This window comes from Oryctolagus cuniculus, chromosome 1 (genome assembly GCF_964237555.1).
Source record: "Oryctolagus cuniculus chromosome 1, mOryCun1.1, whole genome shotgun sequence".
Lineage (NCBI taxonomy): Eukaryota > Metazoa > Chordata > Mammalia > Lagomorpha > Leporidae > Oryctolagus > Oryctolagus cuniculus.
The window spans coordinates 455,090-467,416 of NC_091432.1; the positions used below are offsets into that span (position 1 = coordinate 455,090).

Genomic DNA, 12,327 nt, shown 5'->3' on the forward strand with positions numbered 1-12,327 from the left:
GTGACTCTGGGGACACAGGTTCAGAGGGACAGACGGAGTAGGCAGCGTTTCTGGGAATCCCAGTTTGTCACTGGGTGATGTGGGTTTGGGCTGAGCAGTGTGGGGGGGGTCTGGTCTCTGAGGACATCAAAGCCAACTTGTCCCAGAGCAGTGCTGTCCTGTTGCGGGCCTTGGACTCCTCCTCATCCTCCTCTTCTTTCTCCTCCCTCCTCCTCCCTCCTCCTTCCCCTCCCCCTCCTCCCCCCTCGTCCTCTCCCCTCCCCCCATCCTCCTCCTCCTCCTCGTCCTCTCCCCTCCCCCCCATCCTCGTCCTCCCCCCCTCAGTGTGGCGATGCTCCCAGCTGCATGGAGCTCCCAGCTGCGTGGAGGGCACAGCTGTGCGGAGGGCGCGGCTGTGTGGAGTGTGGAGGGTGCGGCTGTGTGGAGTGCGCGGCTGCGTGGAGCTCCCGGCTGTGTGGAGTGCGCGACTGTGTGGAGGGCACGGCTGTGCGGAGTGTGTGGAGTGCGCGACTGTGTGGAGGGCACGGCTGTGCGGAGTGTGTGGAGGGCGCGGCTGTGTGGAGTGTGGAGGGCGCGGCTGCGTGGAGCGCACGGCTCGCTCCGGTGGTCACGAGCCTCTGTCCTCGTGTCCTCTGGAAACACAGGGCTACCTCTTCATCTCCGTGCTGGTCAACTCCAACAGCGAGCTCATCCGCCTGATCAACAACGCCATCAAGAACGACCTGGCCAGCAGGAACCCCACCTTCATGGGCCTGGCCCTGCACTGCATCGCCAACGTGGGCAGCCGAGAGATGGCCGAGGCCTTCGCCGGGGAGATCCCCAAGATCCTCGTGGCCGGGTGCGTGCGGGTGCTCTCGTGCTCCGGGGCCACTTGTGACTGCGTGGTACAGACATTTGAATCTCCCCTCTCCGGTGAGGCTGGAGCAGGAAGTACAAGATTAGGAAGCCCTTCGGGCTCTCCTGCCCACCACTTGCGATTTGGAGATGGGTGGAAGAGGGAGCCTGTCCCCAACAGCCGGGCTCGCTGTCGGCGCCCAGGAAGAGGTGCCGGGCGCCCTCTGCTCAGCTCAGCTCTGTGCTGCCCTTCCCGGGTGCTGCTTGTAGGAGGTGGGCGCCAGAGAGCCCCCCCCCCGCCTCTGACCCAGAGCGAAGCCCAGGCCCGCCCACCAGAACATGAGCAGCCCAGGCTGCCCTGTGGGTCCCAGGTGCCCGCGCGCAGCGACCCCTGGACTCAGAAGAGGGGAGCAGGGTGGCTGTGGGCCGGCGGCAGGGTTGTCAGACTGGGAAGGTGGGCGGACACAGCCCCCAGGTGGCGAGACGGGCTGGAGCGAAGGTGGCGGAAGGTTTTGGACAAACAGGTCTGGTCCAAGGATCTCAGCTCACTGCAGTTGCCCCCAGGAGGGCCTTGGCAGGGTCTGGGCCTCTGTGCATCCCCCGAGGTGCTGCTGCCATGTGGTGAGTGGAGAGCAGGGCTGCCACTGGGCTTGCTGCACGTGCAGTGGGCGCCGTGGGCGCCACAGCCCCTGCCAGCCACCCAGGAGAGGCGGGGCCTGGGAGTGAAGCTGCAGGTGGGGTGGGGGCGTTTCATCTGAGGGGGTGGAGGAGCCAGGTCGACAGAGAGCAGTCCACACGCGGAGCCCAGACGGAGGTGGGCGGTCAGCAGTAGGCTGGGCAGGGCCGGGGCAACCGTGGGCAGCTGGTGGCCTCTGCTGTGCGTCCGAGACAAGGGTGCTCCGAGTAAGACAGCCAGGGTGGAAGTTGGACTGATGTGGCGGCGCGGGCTGGGGTAGAAACGGGAAATTGCGCCCCCTGCCTGCCACTGTGGCTGCTGCAGGTCACCGGCAAAGTCCTGGGACCTCCTACCGGCCACTGACTGCCTCTCTCTGCCTCCGGAGGGGGGGGCTCCGGGTCTGAAGTCTGCGTGTCCAGTGTAGCAGCTTCTGATCCTTAGTGTTGCTTGGTGAGCACCTGCTAGGTGACAGGCTGTGATGCCAGACAGGTGTCAGGGGTGATGGACGAGGGTCTCCCTGAGCTGCAGGCGCTAGCATGTGCGGATCCTGACGGGAGGGGCAGCCTGGGACCCCGGCAGGGTGTGTGCTGGGAGGGAGGACGAGGAAAGCAGCCCGAGAGGTGCAGGAGTGGTGCCTCCTGTTCACGGGGCACAGGGCGGTGCTGTTGCCCTGGGGAGCTGTGCGGGAGGGGCAGGTCCTCTACCTTGGAAGCTCGGGTCACGTGGACACCCTGGGCCCTCCTTGAAAGAAACGAAACCCGGCTGATGGTGCACGCCTCAGAGTGCAGTGCCGAGGGCTGGAGCCTCCGTGGCAGGAGGCCCCTGGTGGACACCTGTCCCCTGGCCACTGGAGGTCAGGTGCAGAGGAGTCGTGTGGTCAGGAGGAGGCCCGGGAGGGGCGGGCAGAGCAGTGCTGTTACGTCTGCACCCTGGGGTGAGGTTGGCCAGCTGAGAGACTCAGGGACGTGCCCTGTGAGCAGCCCCTGCCCTGACCCCAGTGTCCTGCTGGTCCCCGCCTTGGGTGCCCTCACCTGAGAGAGGCCGCTGGTCGTCGGTGTGGGGTGACACAGTCAGCCGTCTTCTTCAGCTTCCTGGTTGCAAACCCAGAGACCTGTGGAGAGGTGACTGTGCTGTGTGCACACTCCTGGGTGGAGGGGACGTGTGGGGAGACTGTGCTGTGTGCACACTCCTGGGTGGAGGGGTTTTGTGGGGAGACTGTGTGTACACACTCCTGGGTGGAGGGGTTATGTGGGCACTGTGCTGTGTGCACACTCCTGGGTGGAGGGGACGTGTGGGGACTGTGCTGTGTGCACACTCCTGGGTGGAGGGGACGTGTGGGGAGACTGTGTGTGCACACTCCTGGGTGGAGGGAAGTGTGGGGACTGTGCTGTGTGCACACTTCTGGGGGTGGCAGTGGCTCTCTCCTGTGTCATGGTGGTGCCTGGTGCTGTCCCCCTTCAATGCTCCTCTGTTGGATGTTGGCCTGGGAGAGCTCCATGGCCAGGCCTGCCCTCAGCAGCTGGAAAGGCATGGGCGTGGGCGTGGGCCACCGTAGGGGTGTGGGCGTTGGTAGTGAAGCCTTTGGCTGCAGACTCCCCAGGCTGCTGTGAGCCCCGTGCCTCTGCTCTGGGGTCAGGCCTGCGGTGAGGGGAGGTGGCACGGAGTGACCTCGCTCTGGGTCTCGTCCCCACCTCCTGCCTGTGAGGCCCGCTTGTTCCTGGTGACGGCTGTTGCTGAGTGGCCGCGACGTCTGTCTTTCAGGGACACGATGGACAGCGTGAAGCAGAGCGCCGCCCTGTGTCTGCTGCGCCTGTACCGGACGTCCCCTGATCTCGTTCCCATGGGCGACTGGACGTCCCGTGTGGTCCACCTCCTCAATGACCAGCATCTGGTAAATCTTGGACTCAGTTGCATCCTTACCCCCAGGGAGCCGTCGTGAGACACAGCACCGTGAGAGCAGCCGGGGCACAGTGCACTGGGCCGTGGGTGCTGGACCACAGGGTGCACAGTGCACTGGGCCATGGGTGCTGGGCCACAGGGTGCACAGTGCACTGGGCCGTGGGTGCTGGGCCACAGGGTGCACAGTGCACTGGGCCGTGGGTGCTGGGTCACAGGGTGCACAGTGCACTGGGCCGTGGGTGCTGGGCCACAGGGTGCACAGTGCACTGGGCCGTGGGTGCTGGGCCACAGGGTGCACAGTGCACTGGGCCGTGGGTGCTGGGCCACAGGGTGCACTGGGCCGTGGGTGCTGGGCCACAGGGTGCACAGTGCACTGGGCCATGGGTGCTGGGCCACAGGGTGCACAGTGCACTGGGCCGTGGGTGCTGGGCCACAGGGTGCACTGGGCCGTGGGTGCTGGGCCACAGGGTGCACAGTGCACTGGGCTGTGGGGTGCTGGGCCACGGGGTGCACAGTGCACTGGGCCGTGGGTGCTGGGCCACGGGGTGCACTGGGCTGTGGGTGCTGGGCCACAGGGTGCACAGTGCACTGGGCTGTGGGGTGCTGGGCCACGGGATGCACAGTGCACTGGGCCGTGGGTGCTGGGCCACGGGGTGCACAGTGCACTGGGCCGTGGGTGCTGGGCCACGGGGTGCACAGTGCACTGGGCCGTGGGTGCTGGGCCACAGGGTGATAGTTCACTGGGCCATGGGTGCTGGGCCTCAGGGTGCACAGTGCAGTGGGCCGTGGGTGCTGGGCCACAGGGTGCACAGTGCACTGGGCCGTGGGTGCTGGGGCCCACACGGGTGCACAGTGCAGTGGGCCGTGGGGTGCTGGGGCCCACACGGGTGCTTGGCCGTTTGGTGCTGGGGGCCCACATGGGTGCACAGTGAGCTGGCTGTTGGGTGCTGGGCCACAGGGTGCACAGTGCACTGGGCCGTGGGTGCTGGGCCACAGGGTGCACAGTGCACTGGGCCGTGGGGTGCTGGGGCCCACACGGGTGCACAGTGCAGTGGGCCGTGGGGTGCTGGGGGCCCACACGGGTGCACAGTGAGCTGGCTGCTGGCTGCTGGGTGCTGGGTGCCCACACAGGGCCCGTCAGGACTGCGGCCTGTGCAGCACAGCGTGAGACTCTGCACCAGTGCCGGGGGCAAGGCCTCCCCAGGCGGAAGGAACAGGGGCTGCCCCGGCTGTCTTCTACCTGAGCCTTGTGGGGAGCGGAGAGCAAGACCAGCGTGTGGCAGGCAGTGCCCCCTCGGCCCCCTGCTTTAGGGCTGTGCTGGCGTGTCCTGTGTGCAGCTCGGGGCCCCCACATGTGGTCTTGTCACTCTGCACAGCCAGCCACGCGCAGACTTTCAGTGAGTGATGGGCTGCAGGTGACACGTGCTGTGGGAGGGACCCCGTGAGGCTCGCTGGGCCTGTCCTGCCCGGGGTCTGTGGGACAAGCGAGAGGAGAGAAGCAGGTAGCCATGTGTCCCTGCTGAGTGGGTGGGTGGCGTGCGCCCTCCCAGGGGAGTCCCACCTCAGAAGTGAAGTGTGAGTGGGCTTCAGACATTCGTGGAAAATGGAGGTAAGAGATAAGTTTCAAGTGTTTTGTGCAAAACGTCGTGAACTCCGTGTGCGGGTCTTCTGAAGTTTCGCATTTCCCTGAACTATTCGCACCAAAGCAAACTTGCGTCTTAATCCCATTTTCCACAAACTTTTTTTCTTCATATTCTTTTTGTTTTTAAAGATTTATTTGTTTGAAAGAGTTACAGAGAGAGAAGTAGAGAGAGAGAGAGAGGTCTTCCATCCGCTGGTTCACTTCCCAAGTGGCTGCAGTGGCTGGGGCTGGGCCAACCAAGGCCGGGAGCCAGGAGCTTCTTCCTGGCCTCCCAGGCAGGCGCAGAGCCCAAGCACTGGGCCGTCCTCCACTGCTTTCCCAGGCCACAGCAGGGAGCTGGCCTGGAAGTGGGGCAGCAGGGACTGCAGCTGCACCGCAGCGCCGGCCCCCACTTTGTGACGTGTGCTTGAGAAGAGCATTACCCATGATGCTTGGCATTTGCTGTGGTGCGGCGGCCGCCTGGGCCGTCCCATGTCATGACCCCTGCTTATTAGATCTGAAATGAGCTGGGCCGGGACAGGGGGCCGGGAGAGGAGGAGAGCACCACCTCACGGCGGGGGGGCCCGATAGGGTGAGGACGAGCAGCATGGGGTCTCCAGGGTCAGGCCCCACCCACGGGGTACGATGTTGCCAGAGGCCGCCGGCTGCTGAGTGTCGCCAGCAGCTGGGCCTGTGAGCCCCTGGGCCGGGCAGGCTGTCGGGCCCGTCAGGCAGCGCCGCGGGAGCCCCAGGGGCTTTGTGGAGCGGGCAGGGAGGTGTGCGCAGCACCTGGTGCGTCAAGCTCAGTCATTGGGGTGTCTGTGGACAGAGGGCTGCGCCGGCCAAGAGGGAGGCTGTGTGGTCCTGGGCCCTGAGGTGCGTCCCAGTGACAGAGCAGGACGGAGCAGGTAGCGGGCGCTGCTGAGTCTGCGAGAGCCCGGGGCAGGAGGGGCCGCGGGCCGCGGAGGGCTGCCCTGGTTGCCTGCAGCCAGCAGTGCGGGGGGTGAGGCCCCTTTGCTGCGAGAAGCTGCCGCTGGTGCAGGCGCCGACTCCTGGCCAGGCCTCCCTGCTTAGGACGCAGCTTGGGCAACTCTGCACGAGGGGACTGCGTGCCACAGGTGCCCTCACGTCATAGGCATTCTCTGAGGCAGGGAGAGACTTGTTAGCACTCACCTGGCCAGTGAGAATGTGCAGGGAGGCCATTCCCATGGCGCCCCGGGAGCCGAGGAACCTGTGCCAGGGCCCCCGGAGCTCCCTGTGGGCGCTGCTCAGCTCAGGAGTGGCCGCGCCGGGCACCGGGTGCAGAGCTGAGTGCTGTTCTTCCTCCTCTGTGAGTGAGGTCCCCGTGAACCAGGAATGACGCAGGCCCTGGGCTCCCAGCCCTGCCCCTGGAGCCCTGCGGGGAGGGGTCTGGTGCTGGGACCACTTCTCAGCAAGGCCAGGGAGAGCGGACGTTTCCAGCTGCTGGGCTTTTCGGATGTAAGGATCAGGGGACTCCACAGACACTGTTTGCGCAGGGTGGTCGGAATCAGGCCCTGGAGGGGCTGCTGTCCTGGACCTCACCTGTAGGGGCCGCCACCTGCACAGCGCCAGGGGCTGGGCAGGGCGACATCTCCCGGTTTGCTCTGTTTTTTTTTTTTTTTTTTTTTTTTTTTTTTTTTTTTTAAGATTTTATTTATTTATTTATTTGAGAAGTAGAGTTACAGAGAGAGAAAGAGAGAGGGAGAGAGAGGTCTTCCATCCTCTGGTTCACTTCCCAAATGGCTGCAACAGCCAGAGCTGTGCCGATCTGAAGCCAGGAGCCTCTTCCAGGTCTCCCACATGAGTGCAGGGGCCCAAGCACTGGGCCATCTTCCGCTGCTTTCCCAGGCCACAGCAGAGCTGCATGGGAAGTGGAGCAGCCGGGATTTGAACCAGCGCCCATATGGGATGCTGGCACCGCAGGTGGAGGATTAACCTACTGAGTCGTGGCACCGACCCTGTTGCTCTGTTTTTAAAATCTCGTAATTATTTGTTTATTTGAAAGGCAGAGAGACAGAGAGAGATAGAAATCTTCTATCACTGGTTCATTTGCCAAATGTCTACAACCGCCAGTGCTAGGCTGGGCCAAAGCCAGGAGCCTGGAGTGCAATCTGGGCCTCCCACGTGGGGGGCAGGCGTCACCAACCCATCACCCGCCTCCTCCTGGCGTCTGCATTAGCAGGACACCGGAATTGGGGGTGGAGCAGAACTCCAGCCTGGCTCTGACACGGGATGCAGGCGTCCACAGCAGCACCTGGACAGCTGCACCAGGTGCACCCCGTGTCTCCCAGTTTTCAAAGAGGTTGGAGAAAGGAAGCCCCGTGTGCACCACGCTGAGCGTCGCTCGGCGGGCCTGTCGGGGCCGCTCACGGGCTGAGGTGGCCCGGGGACGGCTGGGCTGTTGGTCTTCGTGTAGAACGAGTTTCAAATGCATGGCGGCATCAAGAAGTTGACTGGGCTGACAGCGTCTGTCGTTTGTTTCCCATCAGGGCGTGGTCACGGCTGCCACGAGCCTGATAACCACCCTGGCGCAGAAGAACCCCGAGGAGTTCAAGGCCTCCGTGTCGCTGGCCGTCTCCAGGCTGAGCCGGGTGAGTGGGCACGGGACGGGTGCGGGGGCTTTTCTCCTAGCTGTTTTCTGCTTAATTAACATGAGACTGTAGAAGGTAGGGTCCTTGGCGTGCTTCGTAAATCCGGGCGCGAAGACGGCTGGTGTTCAGCTTTGTGCTAAGCCGCCCGTGTCCCGTTTACGGTGTCTGGATTCCTGACTCCAGCGTGCTCTTGCCAGCCGTGCCGCGATGGTTGGACTCTTGCCTCCCGCCTGGGAGCCTCAGTTGAGTTCCAGGTCCCTGGCTTTGCCCTGGCTCAGTCCTGGCCTGGCCACTGGGAGTGTTTGGGAGTGAACTAGAGATGGGAGCTCACAGTCCCCGTCCCCCACCCCCGTCACTCTCACCCTCACTTTTTTTCTTTTTAAAGATTTATTTTTTTATTTGAAAGAGTTACACAGAGAGAGTAGGAGAGGCAGAGAGAGAGAGAGGGAGAGGGAGAGAGAGGTCTTCCATTTGCTGGTTCACTCCCAAGATGGCTGCAGTGGCCAGAGCTCAGCCAATCAGAAGCCAGGAGCCAGGAGTTTCCTCCGGGTCTCCCACGCAGGTGCAGGGGCCCAAGGACTTGGGCCATCCTCCACTGCTTTCCCAGGCCACAGCAGAGAGCTGGGTCGGAAGTGGAGCAGCCGGCACTTGAACTGGTGCCCATATGGGATGCGGGCCCTGCAGGCGGTGGCCTCACCCACTACACCACAGTGCCGGCCCCTATGGTTCCCTCTTAGCTGTGTTATCTTGTCTGTGACCTGGTGTTTTGTGCTCTTAGTGTAGTGTGGCTGTCTGGCAGGCGGCTGCAGTTGTGAGTGGGCTTGGTGGCCTTCTGCAGTGGCAATGCTTCCGTGTCCTGTTTGTACATCTCTGGAGGCCCCACCTTAGACCCTCGGCCCGCCTGGGCCGGCTCTGGGTGCGGGGCCAGACTGCCTCGTGCCCTGGGCTCTGCTCCCTCTGCGCAGGCGCAGGCGGTCTCTGCTGAGTGCTGTCAGACGTGGAGCAGGCCCTCAGCCTGTTTCCCACCCCAGCCGTCTACTGGAGTTCCATAGGGACTGTCTTGAATCTAAATCAGTTTCTTTCCATTTGTAGACATGATGTTAGAGAAAAGAGGAGACAGCGAGCGAGCGAGCGAGTGAGAATCTTCCACCTGCTGGTTCACTCCCCGAATGGCTGCAATGGCTGGGGCTGGGCCAGGCTGAAGCCATGGGTCTGGAACCCTGTCTGGGTCTCCCACGTGGCTTTCAGGGGTCCAGGCACTTGGACATCTTCTCTGCTTTCCAAGACACGCGAGCAGGGAGCTAGATTGGGAGTGGAGCAGGTGGGAGTTGAACCCGTGGTCATATGGGACGCCAGTGCTGCAGGTGACAGCTCAGATCTTTTTCTTTAGATTGTTTATTTTAGTTTTTTAAAGCTTTATTTTTATTTGAAAGTCAGAGTTACATAGAGATAGAGGGAGAGTCAGAGAGAGAGAGAGAGAGAAGTCTTCCATCCGCTGGTTCACTCCCCAGTTGGCTGCAATGGCCAGAGCTGCGTTGATCAGGAGCCAGGATCTTCTTCCGGGTCTCCCACATGGGTGCAGGGGCCCAAGGACCTGGGCCATCTTCCACTGCTTTCCCAGGCCACAGCAGGGAGCTGGATGGGAAGTGGAGCAGCCAGGACTCGAGCCAGCGCCCATATGGCATGCTGGCACTGCAGGCGGCGGCTTTACCTGCTACACCACAGCTCCGGCCCCTTTATTGTGTTTAATTTCGCTTAGTAGCACCTGTTTTTATCTTTTTTTATTTGAAAAGAGAGATTGGGGGTGGGGGATGTCTCATCCGCTGGTTCACTCCCCAGACGGCTGCATCAGCCGCGCTTGGCCAGGCTGAAGCCAGGAGCCAGGAGCTCCCTCCTGGTCTCACGCACGGTGGCAGGGCCCAAGCACTTTGACCATACTGTCCCGCGTTCCCAGCTGCAGTAGCAGGGAGCTGTATCTGGACAGAGCAGCTGGATCTTGACCAGGGTTCCACTGTGGGATGCAGGTATTGTAAGAGGTGGCTTACCTGTGCTGCAACCCCAGGTCCTCATGGTGGCTTTGACTTGTGTTTTCCTAATGGCTGGTGCTGTGTGCATTGGTGCCGTGTGCATTGGTGTTGTATACACTGGTGCTGTATACATTGGTGCCGTATACACTGGTGCGTGTGCACTGGTGCTGTGTGCATTGGTGCCATGTGCATTGGTGCTGTGTGCATTGGTGCCGTATACACTGGTGCCATGTGCATTGGTGCTGTGTGCATTGGTGCCGTATACACTGGTGCATGTGCATTGGTGCTGTGTGCATTGGTGCCGTATACACTGGTGCGTGTGCATTGGTGCTGTGTGCATTGGTGCCGTATACACTGGTGCGTGTGCATTGGTGCCATGTGCATTGGTGCCGTATACACTGGTGCGTGTGCATTGGTGCCGTATACACTGGTGCGTGTGCATTGGTGCTGTGTACACTGGTGCTGTATACACTGGTGCGTGTGCATTGGTGCCGTGTGCATTGGTGCTGTGTGCATTGGTGCCGTATACACTGGTGCGTGTGCATTGGTGCCATGTGCATTGGTGCCGTATACACTGGTGCGTGTGCATTGGTGCTGTGTACACTGGTGCCGTGTGCATTGGTGCTGTACGCATTGGTGCGTTTGCACTGGTAAAGTGTGCATTGGTTTATTGGTGTACGTGTAGCTTTACCCACTGCGCAACGGCGTTGGCCCTCCCCCGTGTTTTAAGTCACCTCTAGATCTGTGGTTCATACGGTCCTCCTTCTGGGGCCGTGACTCGGTGGTTAGCCTGCTGCCCGTGGTGCCGGCAGCCAGCGTGAGTCCTGGCTGCTCTGCTGCGGACCCAGCTTCCTGCGAACGTGCACCCTGGGCGGCGGCAGATGCTGGCTCAAGTGCCTGGGCCCCCGTCACCCACGTGGGAGACCTGGATAGAGTTTGGGCTCCTGGCTTCTCCCTGAGCCAGCCCCAGCTGTTGTGGGCATTTGGGGAGTGAACCAGCACTTGGAAAAATCTTTCTGTGTCTGTGTCTGTGTCTGTCTGTCTCTCTGCCACTCTTTTCAAATAAATTTTTATCAAAGATTTATTTATGCATTTGAAAGACAGAGTGTGACCCAGCTTTCTGCTGGGAGACAGCAGGTGCTGGCCAGTACTGGGCCCTGTCATCCACAGGGGAGACCCCGCCGGAGCGCCTGGCTCCTGGCTCGGCCTGGCTCAGCCCTGGCCGTGGTGGCCATGGAGGGGTGAGCCCTGCGTGGGGGGCTCTGCCTCTCCCTCTGTCTCTGTCGTTGTGCCTCACAAACAGTCCTGTAAATGGTTGTCTGATTGACACGTCGTGTGTGCGCTGGGGTGTGCGAGCCGAGCCAGCGTGGGCAGCGTGCGGAGGTCGGCACCGCCGTTCCTCCAGCTCCGATCATTCTGTCTGCTGGGAGCTTCAGGCCGTTGCTTCTCGTCGCCCTGAGATTTGTCACCAGCGGTTGAGCGCTGTGTGACAGACTAGCTCTCGCCTGTCGGACCCCCACACTGCCCCCCAGTTTTTTTTTTTTAGCTTTTTAAAAATGATTTGTTTATTTGAAAGGTAGAGTTAGAGAGAGAGAGAGAAAAGTCTTCCATCCTCTGGTTCACTCCCCCAGTGGCTGCAAAGGCCGGAGCTGGGCTGATCTGAAGCCAGGAGCCTCTTCTGGGTCTCCCACCTGGGTGCAGGGGCCCAAGCACTTGGGCCGTCTTCCACTGCTTTCCCAGGCCACAGCAGAGAGCTGGATCAGAAGTGGAGCAGCCGGGACTTGACCTGGCGCCCGCGTGGGATGCCGCACTGCAGGTGGAGGCTCAGCCCACTACGCCACAGCAGTGGCCCCCTCCCCCGGCTCTCCGCTGTGAAACTTTGAAGCCCCCGCCAGTGGGTGGGAACGTGTGGTTCCGTGTCTGTTTACCTGGCACAGTGTTCTCCAGTTCCATCCATGTTGTTGCGAATGATGGGATTTCATTCCTTCTGTGGCCAAATAGTGATTGGTTGTGTGTTCATTCCATGTGTTTTCTTTTTGCAAAGCTTTTATGTGTTCCTTCTTGGAGGACACACGCTGCACGTGCGTATTCAGAGATGGCGTGGTCGTGGTGCTGTGCACACTGTGTGGCTTCTTAGAGTGGCCGGCGCGTCCATCGCCTCACACACTGACTCTGTGAGAGCATCAGAAACCCTCTCGTGTCACTGCAGTCCAGCAGACGTCACCGTCACCCCGGGCACTCACTGTGAAGGGGACGTCACTGTCACCTCTGGTCTGTCCCGTGGACATCACTGTCACCTGTGGTCACTCATGGTGAAGTGCATGTCACTGTCACCTCTGGTCATTCACTGTGACGTGGACATCACTGTCACCCTGGTCACTCACTGTCACCCCTGGTCACTCACTGTGAAATGGACCTCACTGTTACCTCTGGTCACTGTCCAGTGGACATCACTGTCACCTCTGGTCACTCATGGTGAAGTGCATGTCACTGTCGCTCCCCGTCTTCGTGGAGGAACGACACAGGACCCTGCGCTGTTCTTTTGTATGCTCGGCCCTCCCCGGGTTTGCTACTGGTTCTTCCCGGGTTGGCTACCGTCCCTTCCACCTCCGTGGAAGGGCGGTTCCCCCTGGCCACTTTCCCCACTTCCGCGGGGGA

General features: G+C 61.6%; 1 protein-coding gene across 2 annotated transcripts in view; it reads left to right on the forward strand.

The window, feature by feature from the left end:
* Positions 1-12,327, forward strand: part of AP2A2 (adaptor related protein complex 2 subunit alpha 2) — an 80,065-nt gene that overhangs the window by 40,838 nt on the left and 26,900 nt on the right. For both annotated transcript variants that reach the window (XM_070057148.1, XM_070057177.1), the window contains exons 4-6: positions 645-838; positions 3,272-3,401; positions 7,541-7,642. In XM_070057148.1, the coding sequence (XP_069913249.1) occupies positions 645-838; positions 3,272-3,401; positions 7,541-7,642 (426 nt within the window). The remainder of the gene's footprint in view (positions 1-644; positions 839-3,271; positions 3,402-7,540; positions 7,643-12,327) is intronic.